The 21,838-nt window shown below is 44.3% G+C and overlaps 2 protein-coding genes, 1 long non-coding RNA gene and 1 pseudogene across 7 annotated transcripts in view; 1 reads left to right on the top strand and 3 right to left on the bottom strand.

The window, feature by feature from the left end:
- The window catches only part of LOC147025551 (uncharacterized), a 47,647-nt gene extending 46,173 nt beyond the window's left edge, over positions 1–1,474 (bottom strand). The window contains exon 1 of the mRNA XM_085886608.1: positions 1,355–1,474. The gene's annotated coding sequence lies outside the window, so the exon portion shown is untranslated. The remainder of the gene's footprint in view (positions 1–1,354) is intronic.
- LOC147025549 (uncharacterized) overlaps positions 791–21,838 on the top strand; it is a 21,577-nt gene continuing 529 nt past the window's right edge. The window contains exons 1-3 of the long non-coding RNA XR_015059568.1: positions 791–1,281; positions 1,670–1,776; positions 21,694–21,838. The exon at positions 21,694–21,838 is cut by the window's right edge and continues 529 nt beyond it. This is a non-coding gene — a long non-coding RNA (uncharacterized LOC147025549). The remainder of the gene's footprint in view (positions 1,282–1,669; positions 1,777–21,693) is intronic.
- LOC147025550 (uncharacterized) lies at positions 3,409–5,195 on the bottom strand (annotated as a pseudogene).
- Positions 18,676–21,838, bottom strand: part of LOC147025548 (protein mono-ADP-ribosyltransferase PARP11-like) — a 90,003-nt gene continuing 86,840 nt past the window's right edge. The window contains exon 13 of one of the 5 annotated variants that reach the window (XM_085886600.1): positions 18,676–19,618. In XM_085886600.1, coding sequence (XP_085742726.1) covers positions 19,210–19,618 — 409 coding nt within the window. In that variant the 3' untranslated portion in view covers positions 18,676–19,209. Of the gene's footprint in view, positions 19,619–21,420 lie in introns of those variants that run through there. The other 4 variants (XM_085886603.1, XM_085886601.1, XM_085886604.1 and 1 more) reach the window with 4 other exon arrangements.

Genomic DNA, 21,838 nt, shown 5'->3' with positions numbered 1-21,838 from the left:
GAAATCAACAGATAAATTTATGTGAGCCACCTTGGGAATATAGGATGTGAGGTCTTATCTGTAAACGTTTCTTCTGTATCTGTAAATTTGATAATGAGCAAAGAAATGGAAAGTCTTGGGAATTTTTTTATATATTTGTTTGCTCTGATGAAGGGTTAACTTCTGAAACGTATTGAACACACCGTATTACTGTTGGATTGAACTTGGCGTTGTCAAAGCGGTTAGGGTGGTGGCTTGGGATTAGCGTTGTCTCAGTGGTGAATGTGGTGGCTTGGGATCCTGGGATTCTGAGTTCGATCCCCTTTTTCGCTGAATTAACACCAGGAGGTTGACTCAGCCTCTCAGCTTGTCATCCTTCCGAGGTCGGCGAAATCATCACCAGTGTACTGGTAATAGGGGCACTGCATCAGTGGCATAGCTGTGTCCCTAACCAATCATGCAACCAGCAGCCAAAACAGGCTGCACACGATGGTAACTATCAGATTGTGATTCCAAACCAACTTGGCTCCAGATTTTTTATCATGGATATGACGAGCCTCGTCTGATCCACAATGACAAGCCTCGTCTGGTCTACATTGCCAAGCTGGAGCTGCTGGCTTGCAACAACTCGTCGTTAAACAGGAATGCCCTCAGGGTGATGTAGGATTGAAAGTCATCTGAAACGCATGAAGATTCATCTCACTGACACTTATTGTGATGATTCTTTAAAAGGGATTTTGAGCAAATAGCCAAATTCATTCTAAAAAAAACAAAAAAACAAAATTATAACAGTGTAACATCAGCAAGAACTACCTACGTTCAGTCAAAGAAACAGCAGAAGGCAGTGAAAGGAAAGGCAAGAAATTTTTTTTGAGCTGCCTTGAACACCAAAACCACAACTGACTGTTTCACAGAGGTACTGTACGGAACATGCAGATGGATAAACACATGCTCACTCACACAGCCACACCCAAGCAGCCAAGGTGGAGCAACATGATACACAAAAGAGAGGGATTCGAAAGGATCCTGAAAAACTCTGAATGAGAAAGACAAAGGTCGAGACGAAAGACAATAAGGAAGAGAACTTTGAGGAGGGGAAGTGGGAAACAGAATACCATTATATCTAGGTCAGTCCCAAGGTGGACTGACAATGAGTATATATCTATCTATATATACAAACACACACGAAGCTGCCAAGTTTCAGCCGGATCGGCCCAGCAGTTTGGCCGGAGAAGTCGAAATAGGACACAGACGGACAGATGGTGCGCGATGACAATACCTTTTCTGGAATATAAATTCCAGGTAAGGTAATCGTTCATGAATTATTGAAGTAAGCAACGCCAGTTATATGAATATTAATTCCACGAAACCTCACCTTGTGGCTCATCACATGCTTTCCTCACGTTGTGACACCCTGGTGATTGGCCATTCACCTCTACCTCTCTCTCTCTCTCTCTCTCTCTCTCTCTCTCTCTCTCTCTCTCTCTCTCTCTCTCTCTCTCTCTCTCTCTCTCTCTCTTTCTCTCTCTCTCTCTCTCTCTCTCTCTCTCTCTCACCCCTATCCCTCTCTCTCGCACCCCTATCCATCTCTCCCGCACCCCTACTCAAATTACTATATTGATCACAGTGCGAGCCTTATCACTTTTATAGTCATTGACCTTGTCTCTTGTATGTTTACTCAACTTTCCAGGCACAACGTGGCCCTCCATGTTCGCTGGGCCGACACGGGTACTCCCACCCAGAGCGCGGGGGTGCCCGCAAGTTTAAGTAATAAGCAAAGAGAAGACCTGGTTTCAGGTGATGTTTCACCCACTCCTCAGTGGGCTTCCTCAGACCAGTAGATGTCTTGCATCATCTTCGAGGCTGGGTTTCTTTTACCTCTAAAGGATAGATTGAGCAACAAATTGACAATGAGACAATAGGGCAAAAGTGCTCATACATGCATTTCTCGCTCCCAACCTCTCTCCCTCTCTCTCCCACTCCTATCCATATCTCTCCCACCTCTCTCTCTCTCACCCCTCTCCCTCTCTCTCCCTCTCTCTCACCCCTCTCCCTCTCTCTCTCACCCCTCTCTCTTGGCATGTGTCCACTTTGATTCCTGAGGTGACCACTCATTTATGGTCAAATTCCAGTGTGCGAGGATAATGGAGGAGTGTTTTTATTTTGGCAACCCTCAGGCAATAAACGTTATATCACATCATCAATGGTCTGCTCGGCTCTTTTTATTACTTACTCTTGATATGTTGTTGTATGTGTGCTTGTTAACCTCTGCCATCGAAGATGGATGGAGGTTACTGTTTTCACCCCTTTCTGTTTGTTTGTTTGTTTGTGAACAGTATTATGGAAAAACTCCTCGACAGATTTCGACGAAACTTTGTGGGGGGGGGGGGGGTTAGGTCTGGTCCAAGGATCATGCCATTAGATTTTGGACTTGGTCCAAAATTCAATATGGCCGCTATGGTGGCCAATTTGAAAAAATATTTGAAAATTTTGTTTTGCATTTCTCCATGTTTTAAGTTATTTCCAACCCCCCCTGCCCCCCTAAAAAAAATTGTTAGAGAAAAAAAAAATTGCAAATTATTTTTTGCATTTCTACATGTTATAATTAATTTCCAACAAAAAAATATGCCAAAATTATAATTGCGGCTGATTTTGGAACTTCAGGTGGATATACCCACGTAAAATCAATTTCTGTCTCAAGGAATCTAGTTATGACGAATGAATTGAGAATGTAAAAGTTAAAAGTAAAAGGGTAAGTTGCAAACTATAACTCTGAGCACTGTTGACGTCAAATTGAATGAATAGGATATCAGGTTCACTTGAGTGACCTTGCAGTATTGGCGGCGGAGATTTTGCACTCTACCGAGTGCTCCCCCTCTAGTTGTTTTTGTGTTTCTGTGGCACGAACATGGCTGGTTTAATGTACGGTTGGACATGATGACGCATGGGTTGATTGATTGGTAGCATTTCCGTTTGGTGGACTGCATGAGTGGTTGGTGGGGACCGAGTTCTGTTTGTTGCTCACCTTATCCAGTTTCTTGCACCTTCCAGTTTTTACCATTTATATCAGAGGTGTGTATTCTATTGTGAGGGTACATCCACAGTCTTCCCAGTGAGACCACCCTATCGGCTCTTGACGTGCCATGCTTCCAGTATAAACTTGTGTTGTTTGTGGGACGTCATGTCCCATCAAAGTTTGTGGCACACGGGTCCCATCAAAGTCAAATTTGTGGCCAGATGTCAGGCAATGATGTGCTACAGCTGACTGCATTACCTTTACAAGCCAAATTGCTCCATCATGTTCATGTAGCCTTTGTTTTAAATTCCTTCAAGTTTCACCAATGTAGAATTGAGAGAAATTGGAATTGACCAGGCTGCGCAGTTTACGTTTTCTATACCACTAATTAGTCTCGTAGGAAGGTGGGGTCCCCATGCACCGGAAGGATACAGTTTTCTAACTTACATTTTTGTAATCCTGAAAGTGTCTAGAAAAGGAGTTTTGATGTTCCCATCGCGAAATATTGTCCCATGGGGTCCGTTAGGTGGGCATCTTAGATTTCCAATGAAAATCAATTATTGCCATAACTTTTGAACTAGACATCATGCAAAGATAAATGATACCATTTTTCTGTATAATTTTGACATGAGGAATTGATTTGGAGGGTTATTTTCATGATTTGAACAAGTTTATTATCATAAAACTGAAAAAAAAAATCGGAAAAAAATAACAACAAATAACAATCAAACTCTTGAAAATTATCTATTTTCATACGCACCAAAATGTAAGATTCCCATTGAGTCTGGAATGAACTAAAATTGCCAGTAATTAGGGAAAATGACAAAATATGAGTTCAATAAGTCACAATAAGAAAATGAAGGAAACTATTCTCATCTTGCACATGAGGACAAGCTATGGATGGAGTCAGCAATGTTATTTTGCAATTGTGCTACTGTTTATCTAGTCATCAAAAAGCTCATCCTAATCAATCTCATGCTCTTCCTCTTCTTCTCCCTCCTCCACCTCTTCAGCTGTTTTCTCCAGCAAGTCAATGAGAGAAGGAGGAAGGATAGGGCCACATGACCATACTGGTTGCAAGATACCCTCCTCAGTCTTCTCCCAGCCTAGTCCAGGATCATGTGGCTTTGGACGCCAGAACAATGGCTTGTCTGCTCACTTGTAGTTGACAAGGCGGTGATTCACACGTTCAATGTGTGGGACAAGGTTGTCTCTGCAAGGTGGGAGTTCTTCTGGTGATGTGACCTCAAGATCATCAGCTGTAGGAGGCCAGGGAAGTGGCTTTGAATCCTTGAATGCCTGCTGAATTAAACTACGAAGGAGCAGGGCCACATCCTCGTACTTGTCTTTGGACCCTAGCTTGTATGCATGGTCCAGTGCATCTGCAATGGAGATGCTGGCACTGCAGACCAGGTTATAAATGATACAGCCTTTGTCACCTGGATTGACCTTGGCAAAGGCAATCTGCTCATGAATGTCATGGTTCTCAAGTTGAGTCTTCAGCTTCTCACTTCTGTATTCAGGATTGGGGAAGCCATTTCTCTCTAACTCTTGGATGGAGAGAAGACGCAATGATGCAAGCTGCACAACCTCATTCTGTCCACTCACTTAGTTTTGAATGAAATCAAGCACAGCAGTTAATGACTTCAGATGTGCAGCAACCTTACGAACCTGATCTGTATCGCTGGCATTTTTTGCAGCTCAGGCTGTATTACGCAGGTGATTGACATACTTCAAGTTGAATGACTTGCGACATGACTGCTGGAACTGGGTCTCTCTTGCAAACAGGTCTTTGCCGTGCAACATGCGATATAGAGCACTATTTTCCAGTTCTAGGGCTTGGGGCTTAATTTGTTTCCAGGTGGGAAACTTCAAGGCTCCATCCTTGTCCTTGAATACTGGGAACTTGATGCACCACTCGGTCTTCCCCAAGACTTTCAGTTCAAGCGTTTGACAGAAAATGCATTCTGGATGGAACTGCATGGCAGAGGATGATGGTGGTTTACGGGGGGGAAGCGTGATGTTAAGGCTTCATTGGATGTTACACTAGACTTCAAGCGATCTTGGTTTTTAGTGAAGTTTTGGTAGCAGCCACGATGATAGCCAATTGCTTCTAAATCTGCCCCAGAAAGACCTTCTGGAATATTGTTACAGGCTTCCTCCATGCGATTGGGTGAATCTTGAGATTCGATGAGTCATTTTTTCACGAATACTATGCAGCTGGGCTAGCTTGTCAGTGGCTGATCCCTTGATATTACTAAGTGATGTGAAATAGCCATGCTGAATGCCAGTCACATGTAAAATACAAGTTATAGGAGGACGCTTCCGCAGTTCTTCAGACCCATCACCATTATCACTCTTGCGTTTCCTTGACTTTGACATGATTATCCACCATCACACTATAACTACAATTGTTAGTTCATTTTTACCACCACCAAAGCATAGTTCTAGCTACTAATTCTACAATAAAACCTTCACCTTGAAAAGAAAATAGACATTGCATTATAAATTAATAGGATGGACTCAACTGTGGTCAAAAACCTGAATTCACCTATCTTGACATCCCCAAGTACCACACTCCCTTCATGAGAGCTTGCCAGTCAATTTATGTTTGTTTGACCTTGAACCCTTAGTTCAAGGTCAAAACTCAAGGCACCAAATCATTCCTCATACATGATTTCCTATTAGTGCATAATACATACCTAACCTCCCAGACCATTATTTAAAGAGTTACAGGCACTTTAAAAAAAAAGGGGGGGGGGACAATTGGGAATTCCCTTTTGTTCAAATCCATGACATTTTCAACCTATTTTGCCCCAGATTTCTTATTCCCTTCATGAAATAATCCATTTTCTAGTTATACATGTTCTTGGCACTGCTATATTTAATATTGCTTCATTGTTTCATTTTAAAACGGTACATCACTTTCAAAATCTTACCTTTTTCATCGACCTCTGAGTCTTGTGTTTACATATCTGGTGACAGCTATGTGTCATAAGTCACATGACATTGGGGAGGGGAGGGGGGATTCCCAAAGTTATTTATATCACAAACTTTAAAGTGCTTGTAACTCTTTAAATATTGGTGTGGGAGGTTAGGTATGTATTAGGTACTAATAGTAAATGGTGTATTCAGAATCATTTGGTGCCTTCAGATTTGACCTTGAACTATAGAGCCAAGGTCAAACAGCCATATGGGTACATTTTTTTTTATATTTGTGCAAATTGTGAAATAAAAACCCCTTGAATCATAAAAATAACCCTCCAAATCAATTCCTCATGTCAAAATGAAACAGAAAAAATGGTATAATTTATCTTTGCATGATGTCTTCAAAAGTTATGGCAATAATTGATTTTCATTGGAAATTCAAGATGCCCGCCTAACGGACCCCATGGGACAATATTTCGCGAAGGGAACATCAAAATTCCTTTTCTAGACACTTTCAGGATTACAAAAATGTAAGTTTAAAAAATATATCCTTCGGGTGCATGGGGACCCTATATTCCTCCCCGACTAAATAGGCCGGGTCTGCGTCTGGACCATTTGTCCTTGTCACACCAAAATCGAATCGACTTGTTCTTGTCACCTTCTCAACTCATCCACGAAGATTTTTTTTTTCATTATCCATCCATAACTTTTTCAGATATCGTGCACTATCTCGTTTATGGCCCAATCTCTCAATGGTGAAGAATCACTTGAAAAGTTCTAGTATCCGGATCTGGCTTTTCATCAACATCGAAACAATTCGTCCTTGTCACACACATCCAACCCGTCCACCAAATTTAGTTTGAATCGTTCCATAACGTTTTGAGATATCCTGCTCAAAGTGAGACAGACAGACAGACAGGGGTGAAAAGATTACCTTGTTCACCTTCGTTGGTGGAGGTAACAAAGGATAAGAGAGTGGAGCTTGTTAAGAAATGTCCAAACATTATGTGTACATCGAATAGAATGGAAAGGTACCTCCAAGTTCATGGCCAACAATTCAGGGTGGCCCAAAAGTCAGGATCGACAGTACACATACAGAGTGGCCCAAAAGTCAGGATCTACAGGGTTAACACTGTATAACGTAAAAAAAAAAGTCAGGTCTCTCTATCACATGTACCAATGCTTCGATCATCTGGGATGCATCCATGTTGTTTTGAGTTTGTTGGCCTGTTTGTTGTTAGACTGTGTTTGTGATGTTGACATCAATCTCGCTGCAGTTGTAAATAAGTATTTTACCGTGAGTCTTTCCTTCCAAAGCCATGACGATCCAGTATTCTCCTCCAAGTGATGAAACCAATACCAACACGGGTATTGAAATGATCAAGAGTTATGAGTTTGTCCTGGTGTGGTCCTTCTCTGATGACCCCACTGAGATCATCATGTACAGGTTCCTTGACTTCATCTTCGTGGGTCATTGTTGGTGCATAAACACTTATTGTGGCCTGCTTGTTACTTGCAAGATTTATCCGAAGTACCATGAGTCGACCATTGATTTCCTTTTTAATACTGAATCAAGGTTAAGTGTAATTTCTGATCGAATAGCGAATTCCACATCTGGTTGCAGTCGAGGCTGATCTTTGGGATTACCAATCCAGTAGAAGATGTAACCTACACCCCCCTTCCTCTAGGAGTAACTCCTCTGGAAGTAAAACAAAAGGTCAGGGAGAAAGTGGCAGTTGAGTATGTCTTGAAGGCCATCTTTTGTGTTGGATGTTAAAGCATGTCACTCTGCATAGAGAACGATGGTGAAAAGCAGAAGCTGGAAACAATCAGCAAGTTCCAAACCAGTAAAGTTTTTACAAGTTGTATGTGTACTTTGAGATAACGACTGAGTGAGAAGCAAAAGGACATGATGAATATGCATACAAAATATGTGAACACCACAATGTGCTTAACTGTGACAGGTGAATATCTGAGTGTGCACAGGTGATATTTGAATGGGTAACCATCGTGACTCAACTGAACTCCGATGTGTCGTTCATCACGGGTTGTTAGGTATTTCTTGGGGATTTCCGTGAAACCATAACATGTCACATTGAGATGAACAACTGGATTTGGGGCTCTGTGTGGGTGACCGCAGATTCATGACTGCTTCCAGTACCCAGCGAGGAATGTTACACCTGTGAAATGACTTCTCTTCACCTGTTCCTTGTGAAATCGAAACCAACGAACATTGTTGTCAACACCTGTGCGCACGTCAGAGTTCATTCCTGAGAATGGCCATACTGTACAGAACTGTGCTTTATGACATGTTGACTAAAACAATGCAGTTGTTGTATCGAGGAAGATTAGTGCTGTTTTATACATATATTTCTTTTATTTATTCCATATGAGGGTTTTGAAGGTATTTTACACACATAAGACGGTATATATATATAACTTGCCAAATGAAAGAGGAACAAAAAAGCAACATAAAATGACAATGGGACAGCAGGTGAAAGTAACAAGGGAATGTGGAGACAAGAGAGAAGAAAACTTGCAAACAAGAAGGTTGGGTGATAGGTCGGGCAAATGTGGGGAAACAAATATCTTGGGTAGGGGTGGAGGGTGATTGGAATGGTTGGTGCACCATCAACTGGAATTTCTGCAAAAAAAGATTGTGATTGAACAGCTGCAGGAAAAGTTCCAGAAATGGGAGAAAAGACCACCCATATCCCTCACTCTCCCACCCCTCTCACTCTCTCTCCCACTCCTATCACTCTGTCTACCACTTGTATTTCTCTCTCTCTCTCTCTCTCTCTCTCTCTCTCTCTCTCTCTCTCTCTCTCTGTCTCTCTCTCTCTCTCTCTCTCTCTCACTCACCGGTCTCCCTCTCTCCACTCCTATCCTGCTCTCTCCCACCCCTCTCACTCTCTCTCCCACTCCCATCACTCTGTCTACCACTCGTATTTGTCTCTCTCTCCCACCGGTCTCCCTCTCTCCCACTCCTCTCCCACTCTATCCCACCACTCTGCCTCTCTTTCCCACCCCACTTCCTTTCTCTACCACCCTTCTTCCTCTCTCTCCCACTCCTATCCATATCTCTCCCACCTTTCTCTCTCTCTCTCTCTCTCTCTCTCTCTCTCTCTCTCTCTCTCTCTCTCTCTCTCTCTCTCTCTCTCTCTCTCTCTCTCTCTCTCTCTCTCTCTCTCATCCATATCTCTCCCACCGCTCTCACACTCCTATCCATATCTCTCCCACCCCTCTCACTCTCTCTCCCACTCCTATCACTCTCTCTCTCCCACCAGTGTCCCTCTCTCTCCCACCCCTCTCCCTCTCTCTCCCACCCCTCTCCCTCTCTCTCTCCCACTCCTATCCATATCTCTCACACCTCTCTCTCTCTCTCTCTCTCTCTCTCTCTCTCTCTCTCTCTCTCTCTCTCTCTCTCTCTCTCTCTCTCTCTCTCTCATCCCTCTCCCTCTCTCTCACTCTCATCCCTCTCCCTCTCTCTCACTCTCATCCCTCTCCCTCTCTCTCACTCTCATCCCTCTCCCTCTCTCTCCCACCCCTCTCCCTCTCTCTCCCACTCCTATCCATATCTCTCCCACCTTTTTTTTTTTCTCTCTCTCTCACCCCTATTCCTCTCCCTCTCTCCCACCACTCTCCCTCTCTCTCTCACTCCTATCTGTCTCTCTCTTACCCCCTCTCCTTCTCTTTCACCCTTCTCCCTCTCTCTCAATTCTCTCCCTCTCTCCCACCCCTCCCTCTCTCCCACCCCTCTTCCCCTCTCTCCCACCACTCTCTCTCCCTCCCACCCCTCTTCCCCTCTCTCCCTCCCACCCCTCTCTCCCACCACTCTCTCTCCCACACCACTCTCCCTCTCTCTCCCACCCATCTCCCTCACACCACTCTCCCTGTTACTCCCACCCATCTCCCTCACACCACTCTCCCTCTCCCACCACTCCTCCCCTCACACCCCTCTCTCTCCCACCCATCTCACCCACCTATCTCCTTTACACTCCTTCCCCTTTCTCTCCCACTCCTCTCCTCTCTCTCCCACCCTCCCCTTTCTCTCCCACTGCTCTCCATCTCTCTCATACCCCTATCCCTCTCTCCCACCCCTATCCCTCTCTCCCACCCCTATCCCCCCTCTCTCTCTCTCCCACCCCTCTCCCTCTCTCTCCCACTCCTATCCCTCCTCCCTCCCATTCCTATCCCTCCTCCCTCCCATTCCTATCCCTCCTCCCTCCCATTCCTATCCCTCCTCCCTCCCACTCCTATCCCTCTCTCTTCCACTCCTCTCCCTCCCACTCCTATCCCTCTCTCTTCCACTCCTCTCCCTCCCACTCCTATCCCTCTCTCTTCCACTCCTATCCCTCTCTCTTCCACTCCTCTCCCTCCCACTCCTATCCCTCTCTCTTCCACTCCTCCCTCTCCCACTCCTATCCCTCTCTCTTCCACTCCTCTCCATCCCACTCCTATTCCTCTCCATCCCACTCCTATTCCTCTCTCTCTTCCACTCCTCTCTCTCTCTTCCACTGCTCTCCCTCTCTTGCACTCCTCTGCCTCTCTTCCACTCCTCTCCCTCTCTTCCAGTGCTCTCCCTCTCTTCCACTCCTCTCCCTCTCTTCCACTCCTCTCCCTCTCTTCCACTCCTCTCCCTCTCTTCCACTCCTCTCCCTCTCTTCCACTCCTCTCCATCTCTTCCACTCCTCTCCCTCTCTTCCACTCCTCTCCCTCTCTTCCACTCCTCTCCCTGTCTTCCACTCCTCTCCCTCTCTTCCTCACCTATCCCTCCTTTCCACTCCTATCCCTCCCTTCCACTCCTATCCCTCTCTTCCACTCCTATCCCTCTCTCTGCCACCCCTTTCCCACTTTCTCCCTCCTCTCTCTCTCTCTCTCGCACCCCTATCCCTCTCTCTCCCACTGCTCTCCCTCTCCATCCCACTCCTTTTCCTCTCTCCCACTCCTATTCCTCTCTGGCCCACTCATATCCCTCCTCTCTCCCACTCATATCCCTCCTCTCTCCCACTCATATCCCTCCTCTCTCCCACTCATATCCCTCCTCTCTCCCACTCATATCCCTCCTCTCTCCCACTCTATATCCCTCCTCTCCTTTATATTCTGGACTAAATGGAGATGATCGGAGGGCTGATCGAGCAGAGAAAGAATCACGAGAAGAGAGTACAAAAAGTAGAAGTCACCAACCCATCTGCAATATGAAAGCAACCAACTTCATACTTCTTGTTGCTGTTTCATATGCAGCACGAGGCTGTTGATTGCATCATGTGGCTGCTGATTGCATCAAGTTCTGGAAGCATGGCTGTGTTGCTGATGCAGCACCAGGAAGCTTGTACTCATTTTGCTGACCTCAGAAGGATGACAGGCTGAGTTAACCCACCTCGTGTTATTTCAAGAGCACAACAGGGGCTCGAATTCAAGACCCGAAGATCTTAAGCCAGCCATCTTAAGCATTAAGCCAACACCAGGCTTCAACTTTTCCTTCTATCCCATCATTGGAATATGCCAATCATATTGAGAACTTTAGAATTCCACATAATCCAGGAAAGACAGATGTGAAGGGGAGCCCTGAGAGCAATACTCGGTTGACTCGTAGATAAAAGTCTATCAGCTAAGATCCATATTTTTTTAGTGCGAATAGCCATTTCACAAAAACAAATGAAAAATGTGACATACGATGATGCTTACACTTCCCTATTTTGGAAAAATCGATGATAGACTCACGGAATTTCTGGAAGTACCCATCCCCGCTCATTCAAAGTGTATTTAAGCTGATTTTGTACATTCCACTGTTTCGATTTTAGGACAACCATAGTTTTAGCAAGACAAAAGTTTTGAGATGATATGTTGAGGAATTGCAAGTTGTTCGAATGTGTTGCTATTTCGGGTGATTTGAAGTGGAAGTGCAAATATGGAAATGGTCAGAAGTGGAAGTAAGGCCGTAGTAAGTGCAAGGTGAAAGAGATGAATGATTCAATTTTGGTTTACTGCTGCATGTGAAGATGTGAAGACTCAAAACGTTCAAGCAGTTAAATAAAGTTGTCAAGGTCCAACAGAAGGATTCACTTATCCCTTTTGAGAATGGACTGCATGTTATTCATGTGAATGGTTCTCTTGGCACAGTTTCGAAAAATTGACCTGAAATCAGTGTGTTGTTATCCATTGGGTCCATTTCCATGGGCCTTTTCTGATTCCTATGGCATGCCAATGAATACAGACAAAGGCGAGCTCCTTCAGCCGTTGGGAAACGGAACTCTTCCAGAAGATCACTGTCCTCGGCATGCAACAAGCATATTTGATGGAAGGCAGTGCTTCAAAAGTTTCAACGTTCTTGTGGATTCATCCATCGACCCATTGGGACCAGACTCTGTGCAGAGCGTTGGTGCTGCCAAAGCAGTCTCCTTGGCCATGAGACACAATCCTGGACAGGTCGGCACTCTGACACAGGATACGAAAAAGCTGGTACTCATTTTGCTGACACCTCAGAAGGATAACAGGCTGAGTCAACCCCACCTGGTATTAATTCAATAGCCAAGCAGGATTTGAACTCAGGACCATAAGATCTCAAGCCCACCACTCGAACCATTGTGCCAAACACCAGGCATCTCTTGGATCAACGTTTTATATTTATGTATACCTTGTCGAGGCTCGTATGAGAGCGAACAGCCAACACACAGCAAAGGGGCATGAGACAAGAGGGGCAGGAGTGGGAAGGACAAAACAGTGGGGAACAGAGACAGTAGGAGATCTGTGGAAGGGAGAGGGATGGGGTGGGGAACATGGGGTATACAAGATGGACACCACATGAACTTTCAGGAAGGAAAGCAGGGAATTTGAAGAAGGTGGGCTTGGGTGGATTTACGGGGGCAGAAAAGATCGAGGATTTGGATGGGGGATAATAAGAGGTGGTGGTGAACAGCTGTTTTGAAAGGCTGGAGGGAAGAATGGGATTGAATAGAGTGAGGGAGTTTATTTCAAAGGCGGGGAAAAAGAGGAATGAAAGACTGAAGGTGAGCAGTGATTCATTATTTTGGTAGTTTTACCAGAAGAGGGTTGTTGGCGGACATTGAGCGTCCTGCGGAAATGTGGTGGGGACAAATCGCAGAGAGAGCAGGGGGGGGGGCGAGGCTGGAGAGGACACTGTACAAGACAGAAAGACCACCGACCAGCCTGTGGTGAGAGCGTGAGGGGCCCAGAGACTCAGCCTCGTCACGGGAGATACCAATGATCCGAAATGCCTTTGTTTCCACAGCGTGAAGCCGACAAGGTGGGAGGCAGGAGCACCAGCCCAGAGGGGAGAGCAATACTCCATCAGGCTGCGGATGAAAGCTTTGTAAGTGGTCAGGAGCTCAGGTGGATCGAGGAAGGACTTTGCATGACGGAGGATTCCCAGTCGGCGACTGGCTTTGGAGGCGAGGTTTGAAATGTGGCATTCCCAGGCAAGGTCATGGCAGATAGTCAGACCCAGAAGCTTGAAAGAAAGGACTTCTTCCAGAGGATTGTTGAGAAAGTAGATGGGGGGGGGGGGAGGGGATGTTCTAAACGGTCCATTCGGAGAGACATAGTGAGAGTGTGAGATTTGTCCAGATTGAAAGACATGTTCTACATGTTGGACCAGATAGTGATTTTATCCAGATCTGCAGAGATTGAAGAAGCTGCTGTTTGATAGTCTGAGGGATGACAGATGGTACGGCAGAGGGTGGAGTCATCAGCAAAGAGATAAAGAGGATTTTCCACAGAGTCAGAAAGATCATTGATGAAAACCAGAAAAAGAACAGGGCCCAGAACGCTGCCTTGAACTCCAGCCTGGAGAGGAAGAGGAGATGAAAGGACTCCATTTAGGGCCACACGCTGGCTGTGACAGGACAGGAAGTCAGCGAGCCATGAGTGGAGATGGCCTTGGATACCATCGGAAGAGAGTTTGGTGAGCAGGGCAGGGTGCCAGACCGTGTCAAAAGCAAGCGATATATCTCGGGATATGGCTCTGATTTCATGTCTGGCATTGAGGACCTCCATCCATTGTTGGGAGAGCAGAAGCAGCATATCCAGGGTATAGTGACCTGGTCTGAAACCAAATTGTTGACCGGAAATCAAGCCATTGGAGAAGAGGAAGGATTTAATGTCTGAAGTGATGATGGATTCCATAACCTTGCTGATGATTGGGAGAAGGCTTATTGGTCTGGAGTTGCAGGGATCTGTTTTTGCACCGTTTTATGCAGGGCCATAATGTTTGCTGATTTCCAAGCAGATGGCAGATGACCTTGAGCAAATGAGAGGGTGACTCGAACAGAGAGAGGGTGAGCAAGAGCGGAGGAGCAGGTTTTTAGGGCACGTGGGCTGATGCCGTCTGAACCGTTTGCAGAATCCGAGTTGAGGTTCAACAGCAAGCTCTCCACCTTCTCAGGAGAAAAGAACACAGAGTCCAGGGATAGTTGGCTGCGACTGGGTAAGGTGGGTAGAGGAAGCGATGGGTTTTGGACAAAAGATTTCGATGCAAACACCGAGTTGAGGCATTCAGCCTTTTCACGTGTGGTGTTAGCAGTGCGGCCATTTGAGGTAAGGGAGGAGATGGAGGGGGAACATACACCAGAAACAGATTTGATTAGACGCGACCAGGATTTTGAGGAGGGAGAGAGGTTTGAAAGTTCAGACTTGAGCTTAGAAAGATGTTGTTTTCTGGCTCTCCTGAGGGTAGATACACACTTATTCTGAGCTTTATGGAAGGAACTGAGATTACCCTCAGTTGGGTTTGCTTTCCATCAGGCAAAGGCAAGTTGTTTCAGGACAACTGCCTCACCACAAGCTTCAGTGAACCATGGGCAGGAGGAAGGGTAGGACAACTGCAGACGAGAGGGGATAAATCTGTGCATGAGGGAGAGCAAGTTTCTTTGAAAGAATTCCCAGGATGAGTTGATGTTGGAGAAAGTAGCGATAGGAGACCAGTCTATAAGTTTGATATCTGCTTGGAGACCCTGCCAGTCGGCTTGAGTGAAATGCCAGACTCGACGGCAGTGAGGTGGTTTTCTGATAACAGCCAGAGAGATGTCCACTTTGATAAGAAAGTGGTCAGAAGAACCTATTGGAGTGGAGGAAGAACAGCAGATATTTTCAGGGAAATTTGTCAAAATCTGATCCAGAAGAGATGGACTACCATTGGTTGAGATCCGGGTCAGGAAGTTGACCGATTGAGTCAGTCCCAATGAGTCGCAGAAAGCTTTTGCTGAGGTGCCATGACAGGTGAGAGAGGTACCCACACCTAGCCAACTGGCATGCTGACAATTGAAGTCGCCACATATGAGGAAGAGAGAGTTTGGATGAGAAGATAGAAGTTGGTCCATGTTTTCGGATAGTGAGGTGTAGATGGAGTGATCACTGTTAGGTGGACGGTACAGTACACATATAAACATGAGGTGGGAGTGGAGGGGAAGCCGCAGCCAGAGGTATTCCTGGGGGTGTGGGGAAGTGAGGGCAGTGCATGGAGAGTGAGGAATAGAGTCTTTGAGATGAAGAGAGCAACTCCTCCACCAGGATGAGGCTCAGGTCTGTCATACTGAGGAGGGAGTATCCAGGGAGAGTTACTTGGGAGTCAGACACATCTTGGGGGAGGAAAGTTTCTGTTAGGCAGATTATGTCTGGTTTGTCAGTGGAAACCTGTATGGAAAGATCTGAAAGGTTTGAGCGAAGGCCCCGGATATTTGAGATCCACACTTTTAATGAAGTGGGAGGGGAGGAGGCTTTGGGTGCAGGGGGTGGGGGGGAGGGTAGGACAAGGGATGAGGGGAGGTAAGGAGGGTTGTTGAAAGAGTGTGGGGGATTGCAGAATAGCTAGGGGAGGGGTCGGATGAGGAGGAGAAAAGGCTCTGTGGTACTGGGGGAGAGGGGGGACAAGAGAGGGGAAGAAGGCGGTTGAGGATTTGAGGAGGTGGAGTGATGAGATGGAGGTGAAAGTGCAGTGGAAGGAGGCAGCTTTGTGGATGAGAGGGGCGGGCAACTTTGAGAAGGATGAGTGAGGGGGATGAATGGTGGGAGAAAGGTGAGGGGGGTGTTTTTGAGAGAGGTGAGAGGGAGGCTTGGAGGGAGAAGAGTGGGATGGTTGCTTTGAGAGTGAGGGGTGGCAGGGGTGAGTTGGCACTGAAGTTGGAAAAAAAGAATGGTTGATGGAAAGCGAACATTCATAGCAAACTGGGTTTTTTTTATTTTAATTTTTAGGTCAGAGATGCGATTTAACACATTTCATCATGGATGAAATAAAGGCAAATTCAGAGAATGGAGAGAAGAAACGCTGTATCATTTGGATTTTTTAGGCAAGGTCTGAAGGAAAGGTCAAATTGAGAGCAGTCTGTTTAAATAGCAGAAGAGTAGTGCATTATGATGCAGTAAAGAGTACCACACATCTGAAATAGGAAGATGAACCATTATAAGAGATCTTTTTTATTATTATTATTAATGTTTGAGAGAGTTTTCAACAGATTAGGTCATGGAAGTGTTGTAGAAAAAAATCGAGGAAGAAAAAGAAGAGGATAAGAAACAGAGGAGATTAAGAAGAAGAAAAGAATCGAGATTCGTGAGTGAGGAAGGAGAAAGGTATCGTTTTTTTTTGTTTGTTTGTTTTCTTTCTTTAAGATATGAAATAGAGTGATTAGTTGGGAGGGATGGGGGACGTTAGGAAATTGGGGAAGATAGAAATTGAAGGTAATGGGGAGAAAAAAACAAAACACGATCGTACACCGAGGGGAACCGGTAGGCCTCAAGCCTCAACGGTAGGCCTCAAGCACCCAGAAAGACAAGGTCAACAAAATCTCACAAAATTGCATGATTTTTGAAACAAAACCGAACTAGGAACACACAGTAACATGTAAGTGAGAAAATAAACAGTTAAAATGGGACAGATAACGACCGGAAACTTAACTTTGAGATCATCAGCAGAGAGCCCTGAAAGAGACCCGTCGACGCTCCAAACCCGGCACCGGAAGTGATTTACTTCCGGTTCCGGAAGTCTGATCTGATTCACATGTTTCCGAAACTATTCGCCCATCTTTCAGCTCGACACAAAAAAAACACGAGCTCCTTCCTTGCTAATAACAACACCTGGCAGCCACTTCGCTGCAAGGCCATGGTTCAGAACATAAACTGGATTGTTTACAGCAAGGTCACGCAATGCAGCATGCAATCATGATAGTATTTCTGACTCTGACGCTTGTTATCAACCCTTTCACCGATGTCAGGATGAACAAGAGAGTCTGGTTTTGAGTTCTCGCTTCTTAAGCAATTCGGCTGGAAGCACTCCAGTTATGGTATGTGGTCTGGATCTGTAACCTAGCAACATGTGTGACAAACACGTTTGAAACGAATGTTGAGTAATACGCCTTAACCCTTGCTTGATATGTATGAAAAAATTTTTCTCTGCAATTGTTGGTCCAATGGACACAATTTTTTTTTTACCATTGGGGCACCACCTTCTGTTGAATTGATAATTATGACGTCATATATCATGTGGTATCGGCGCCATATTGGAAAAACCGAAAAAAATACTTTGCCTCTCGATATCTCCGAAACCGCTAAATGGAAAAAATTGAAACATGGCTCATTGCAATGTACTCCCCATGCAGAAGAAGATATGTTAATGATGATGTCATTGGTGCCTTCATTATGATGTCATAATTTGACACGTGCAACGCTTTATCCGGTCAGTGTGAAAAAAAAAATTCTCTGCAATTGTTGAAATTGCTAACTGATCAATGCAAAGCTTTAACTGATTTATCAACTACCCATTGGAAATATAATTTGAGAAAAGTGACATCATCGGTCACTGGTCTGGCACCATATTGGATCAAATAAAAAAAATAACCTCAAAAAAACAGAAGAGTTGGCTCATACCAAGACTTTCTCAAGACTGTGCAGGGTAAATATTCTATGAATACCATCTAGATTATGTTAATTAATGGATTAGTTATAAAGGACTATATGATATTCGGATGTGCTTGCAATTTACAAAGTAAGATCACTTTTTAACTTTAAAAACTGGTCTTCTCTCTCAGATTATCCCAAAAGCTACAAGTTAGCTGAGAGTGCAATTTCTAAACCAAATCCTGTGTCACCTCAAATAACCGTCCCAGGGCACTTATTCATTCATGGGATTCCTGGAGGGGCACTTCATTAAGAGCGACATTTATTCGAGGGAGACGTTTATTCAAGGATGTATGGTACACACTTTGATGTGTTACTTACAAAGTTGTAAGAATGTTTCTTAGGAGAAAATGCATTTTGATCTTTACAAAATTTAAAGAACATATGGACTATAGACCCCCAGTTTGTTGATAAGCTACCATTTTTTGCGTGTCCATCATACCTTTTCATATTCTGTGTATCAAAGCAAGTATTTAAAACCATGTTTCACTTGTTTCGGCCATGTGAGTATTTGGCACTGTACAGCTGAGAGACTAAGAAGGCCTTGTAAGCTGTGAGCAGCTCTGATTACCCCGCACATGTGAAGCAAAAAGCGGGATTGAGCAACTGGTTTACGTCTGTCTGTCTACAAACTTCAGTTCATGATCAAGGAACAACTTAATTTCAATTGAATGTTAGATTTTGAACACAAATCAGAACATGAATCGTACAACAAACCAATAGTTTAGCAGTACTTTTGCTTGAATTTGTACCAATCGTGCATGTGCAGAGAGGAATGAGATAATTTTCTTGCTCTGACTACCTCGCTGAGTCAAATAAAATGAAAAATCATTCCAAACACGAAACGTTTTGTTTTTAATGACGTCATAAAGGACACAAACAACAGGCACAAATATCTTAAATAACGTGTTGAATAAGGTGGTGCAAAAGACACTGCAGCAACAGCGGTAAACTTCTGGAATTTTTTTCCGACAACGTCGAAAATCGTTATTTCATTTCAATTTAATTACATAATTGAAAACTGTGGAACACAAATCACCTTTTTTAGCACTTTCAAAACCCTTCCGTTTAGCAGTACTTGGACAAAATTTTACGGCATTTTACATCATAATGACCAATCAAATTTGCCGCTCGTAGACCCTGCTCATGTCTTTCTTTCTCGAAACAGTGTGGGGGTAAGGTGTTATATGAACTCTCTAGTTTTTTAAGGAATAACTTGCAAGTTATGTAATACCCAGACTGAAAGAAGAGAAGAGAGGATTCTATTGATAGCAATGCGTTGACTGCAAGAGTTGAGCAAACTGGAAAGACAGGTATGAAGGTGGCCTTGAATGCCATAGGTAGAGAGCTTGACAAGCAAAGAAGGATGCAATACTGCGTCAAATGCCTGAGATATGTCCAGGAAGCTGGTTATATAACCTCTTCTTTGAGATTGAGAGAGCAGCAGAGGCCGCATATTCCAGAGTTGAGTGACTGAGAAGGAATACCAACTGTTGGTTGGATATGAGGTTGTTTGAATGCAGTAAAGGCTTTGTGTTGGCAGCAAGGATGGATTCCATGACTTTGCTTGTAATTTGAAACAAGCTATCTGATCTGTAATTGCAAGGGGTTTTGTTCCCTTCTTGTGAGTAGGATGCTAACTCACCTCGAGGAAGAAGAGAGGCAGCCAAAGGTGAATGGCAGGCTGAAGAGAGCAGACAGAGAAACAAGGGTAACAGAGCAGGAAACCATCTTGGTCCATCGCCGACGGGTAGTCGAGGATGGACAGAACTTCCTCTGCTTTCTGTGCTGTGAAAAGCAGTCAAGAAGGTAGTTGATATACTATGGATAAGATCAAGATTTAGTGTGCTGAATTGGGTCCATGAAATTTGGAGGCAAACACTTTGTTTAAATATTTTACCTCGTCTCGGAGAGAGATGCGTTCGAGGAAAGGGGATGGAGTGGAAGCGGGCACCAGAGATGGATTTACATGGCCTTCCCTTGGATAAAAGTGCATCTTGCTATCTCGCTTCTATCCTGGGTATATTCCCAAATATCTTGCTTCTATTTCCTCAACCCAATCCCATTTCCTCTCCTTGCTTCAAAAAAATCAAAACAGACAAACAAAAAGAAACTTTATTTTTCACTCCATAACGATTCTCATTTCTAGTTGAATTTTATTCTGCTTCTGGACTTGCAGCCTCCCTCGTCCCGCCCACCCTCATGTCTTTTCTCCAAACTGAATCTACATTAAATATAAATTCCTCTTTGTCCTTTAAAAGCATTTAAAAATGCATTTGATCCCTTGCACTGTATCTCCTCCATAGATGCGACATGTGTTTTCCTGCTCCACCATGATAGACTGCATGTCTCTTCTTCTTCTTCACAAGGATTATTTTTCAGAGCTGTTTGTCAGCTCAGGGCTTGGTCCACCAACCGTCCCCCTGCTCATGCAGCACCTCATATCGTTGCGCATTCAACAAGCGATCTTATCTCCCATACCATTATCTTTGTCTCCATTTGTTAAAGTTGGGAATTTGGAAACAGAATAAGCAATAAACAGAATGAGAAACCAGACATCATTTGTTTAACAGAATCCTTTCTCCAACAGGACGTCCGACTCCTTAGTGTCTCTTCTTTGCTATTGTTTCCTCCAATTTGTTAGGGCTGAATCACGTCCCAGCGGTGGAGTTGCACTTGCATCAATAACTCAATTTTTCACTGCCCTTGTACTGATCTTACACCTCCCAACCACCAGGACTTCTGGCTGCGACTTCCCCTCCACTCCCACCTCTTGTTCGTCTGTGTGTTGTACCGTCCTCCAAACAGTGACGACTCCATCTCCATCTCTCTCAGACAACATGGACAAACTTTTAACTGCTCATTCTAATTCTCTCTTCTTCATATCTGGTGATTTCATTTATCATCATACAAATTGGCAAGGTGTTGTTACCTCTCACCAGCCATGCCACTTCACCAAAGGAATTCTATGGCTCCATGGGACTGACGCAATCTGTAAACTTTCCCATCTGGAAAGGCAAATCCTTTCTTTCCCAAGGCAAGTCCTCCCTTCTGGACTTGGTGATGACTAACTTTCACACAAATGCCTCCTGCTCTTTTTTTCTGCTCCAATTGGTTTATCTGATCACATGCTTGTGAAAGTCACCATCTCTCTGGTTATTCTCAGGGCTGCCTCAACACAGGTGAATCTAGTATTTCACTCAAGTAGATTTGCAAGGACTGCAAGCAGCATCTCTCTTTAGGACTGGTCTTCCATATCTACAGCCACTGATGTTAACTCAGGTTTGAATTCTTCCACAGATCCATCCCATCTCATCTTCAGTTATCCTAAACCTTTTTCCCTCTATTGGTATGCTGAATCCTGTGCTGAGGCAATTGGTCTGAAACAACTTGCCTTCTCTTCCTGGAAGGCAATTCTGATCGAAGGCAATGTTAGTGCATTCCAAAAAGTCCGCAACAAGTTTGTGTCCACACTCCGAAGAGCAAGAAAACAACTCTCCTACCGACAACATCTGTCCAAACAACATTTATCAGAAAATCACTATTTAATTAATATATCAGGACACATTAAGACACGTAAAACCATCAGGTAAAGTTTAAACCAAACATTTATTCTAGCCAACATACTCTCATGTCAATATGTCATTTTAGTTATCACAAGCAAAACCTGTAAATCAAAGATGGCCACCATCCCATTTGCCTGAAAATCACATTTTTGGTAGTAATAGATCAGTACAAGACAAATAAAATTTTCAAATAAATAAATAGGTAGTTGTGTCTGTATGTGCAGTGAGCCCACCCATGTAAACATGTGTAAAATTGTATGTATGCCATTCTAAAATTGCTGTTTGCTTATTTTGCAGATCAAAGATGGATGGTCCTCCACAACATGGGAGCACATCTTCTCAACCATGATAGTGAATGTGGTGCCAAGATAAAGATGGAACAAATCAAGCACTTCCTGTGTATCACGTGCCAAGGAAAAGATACAAAGAATGTGTTGAACGT

Source organism: Eptatretus burgeri, chromosome 6, assembly GCF_056783735.1.
Source record: "Eptatretus burgeri isolate ZD-2024b chromosome 6, Ebu_testis_v1, whole genome shotgun sequence".
Classification (NCBI taxonomy): Eukaryota; Metazoa; Chordata; class Myxini; order Myxiniformes; family Myxinidae; genus Eptatretus; species Eptatretus burgeri.
Note: the sequence above shows the minus strand (reverse complement) of the source record. Positions and strands in the feature narration are given on the sequence as shown.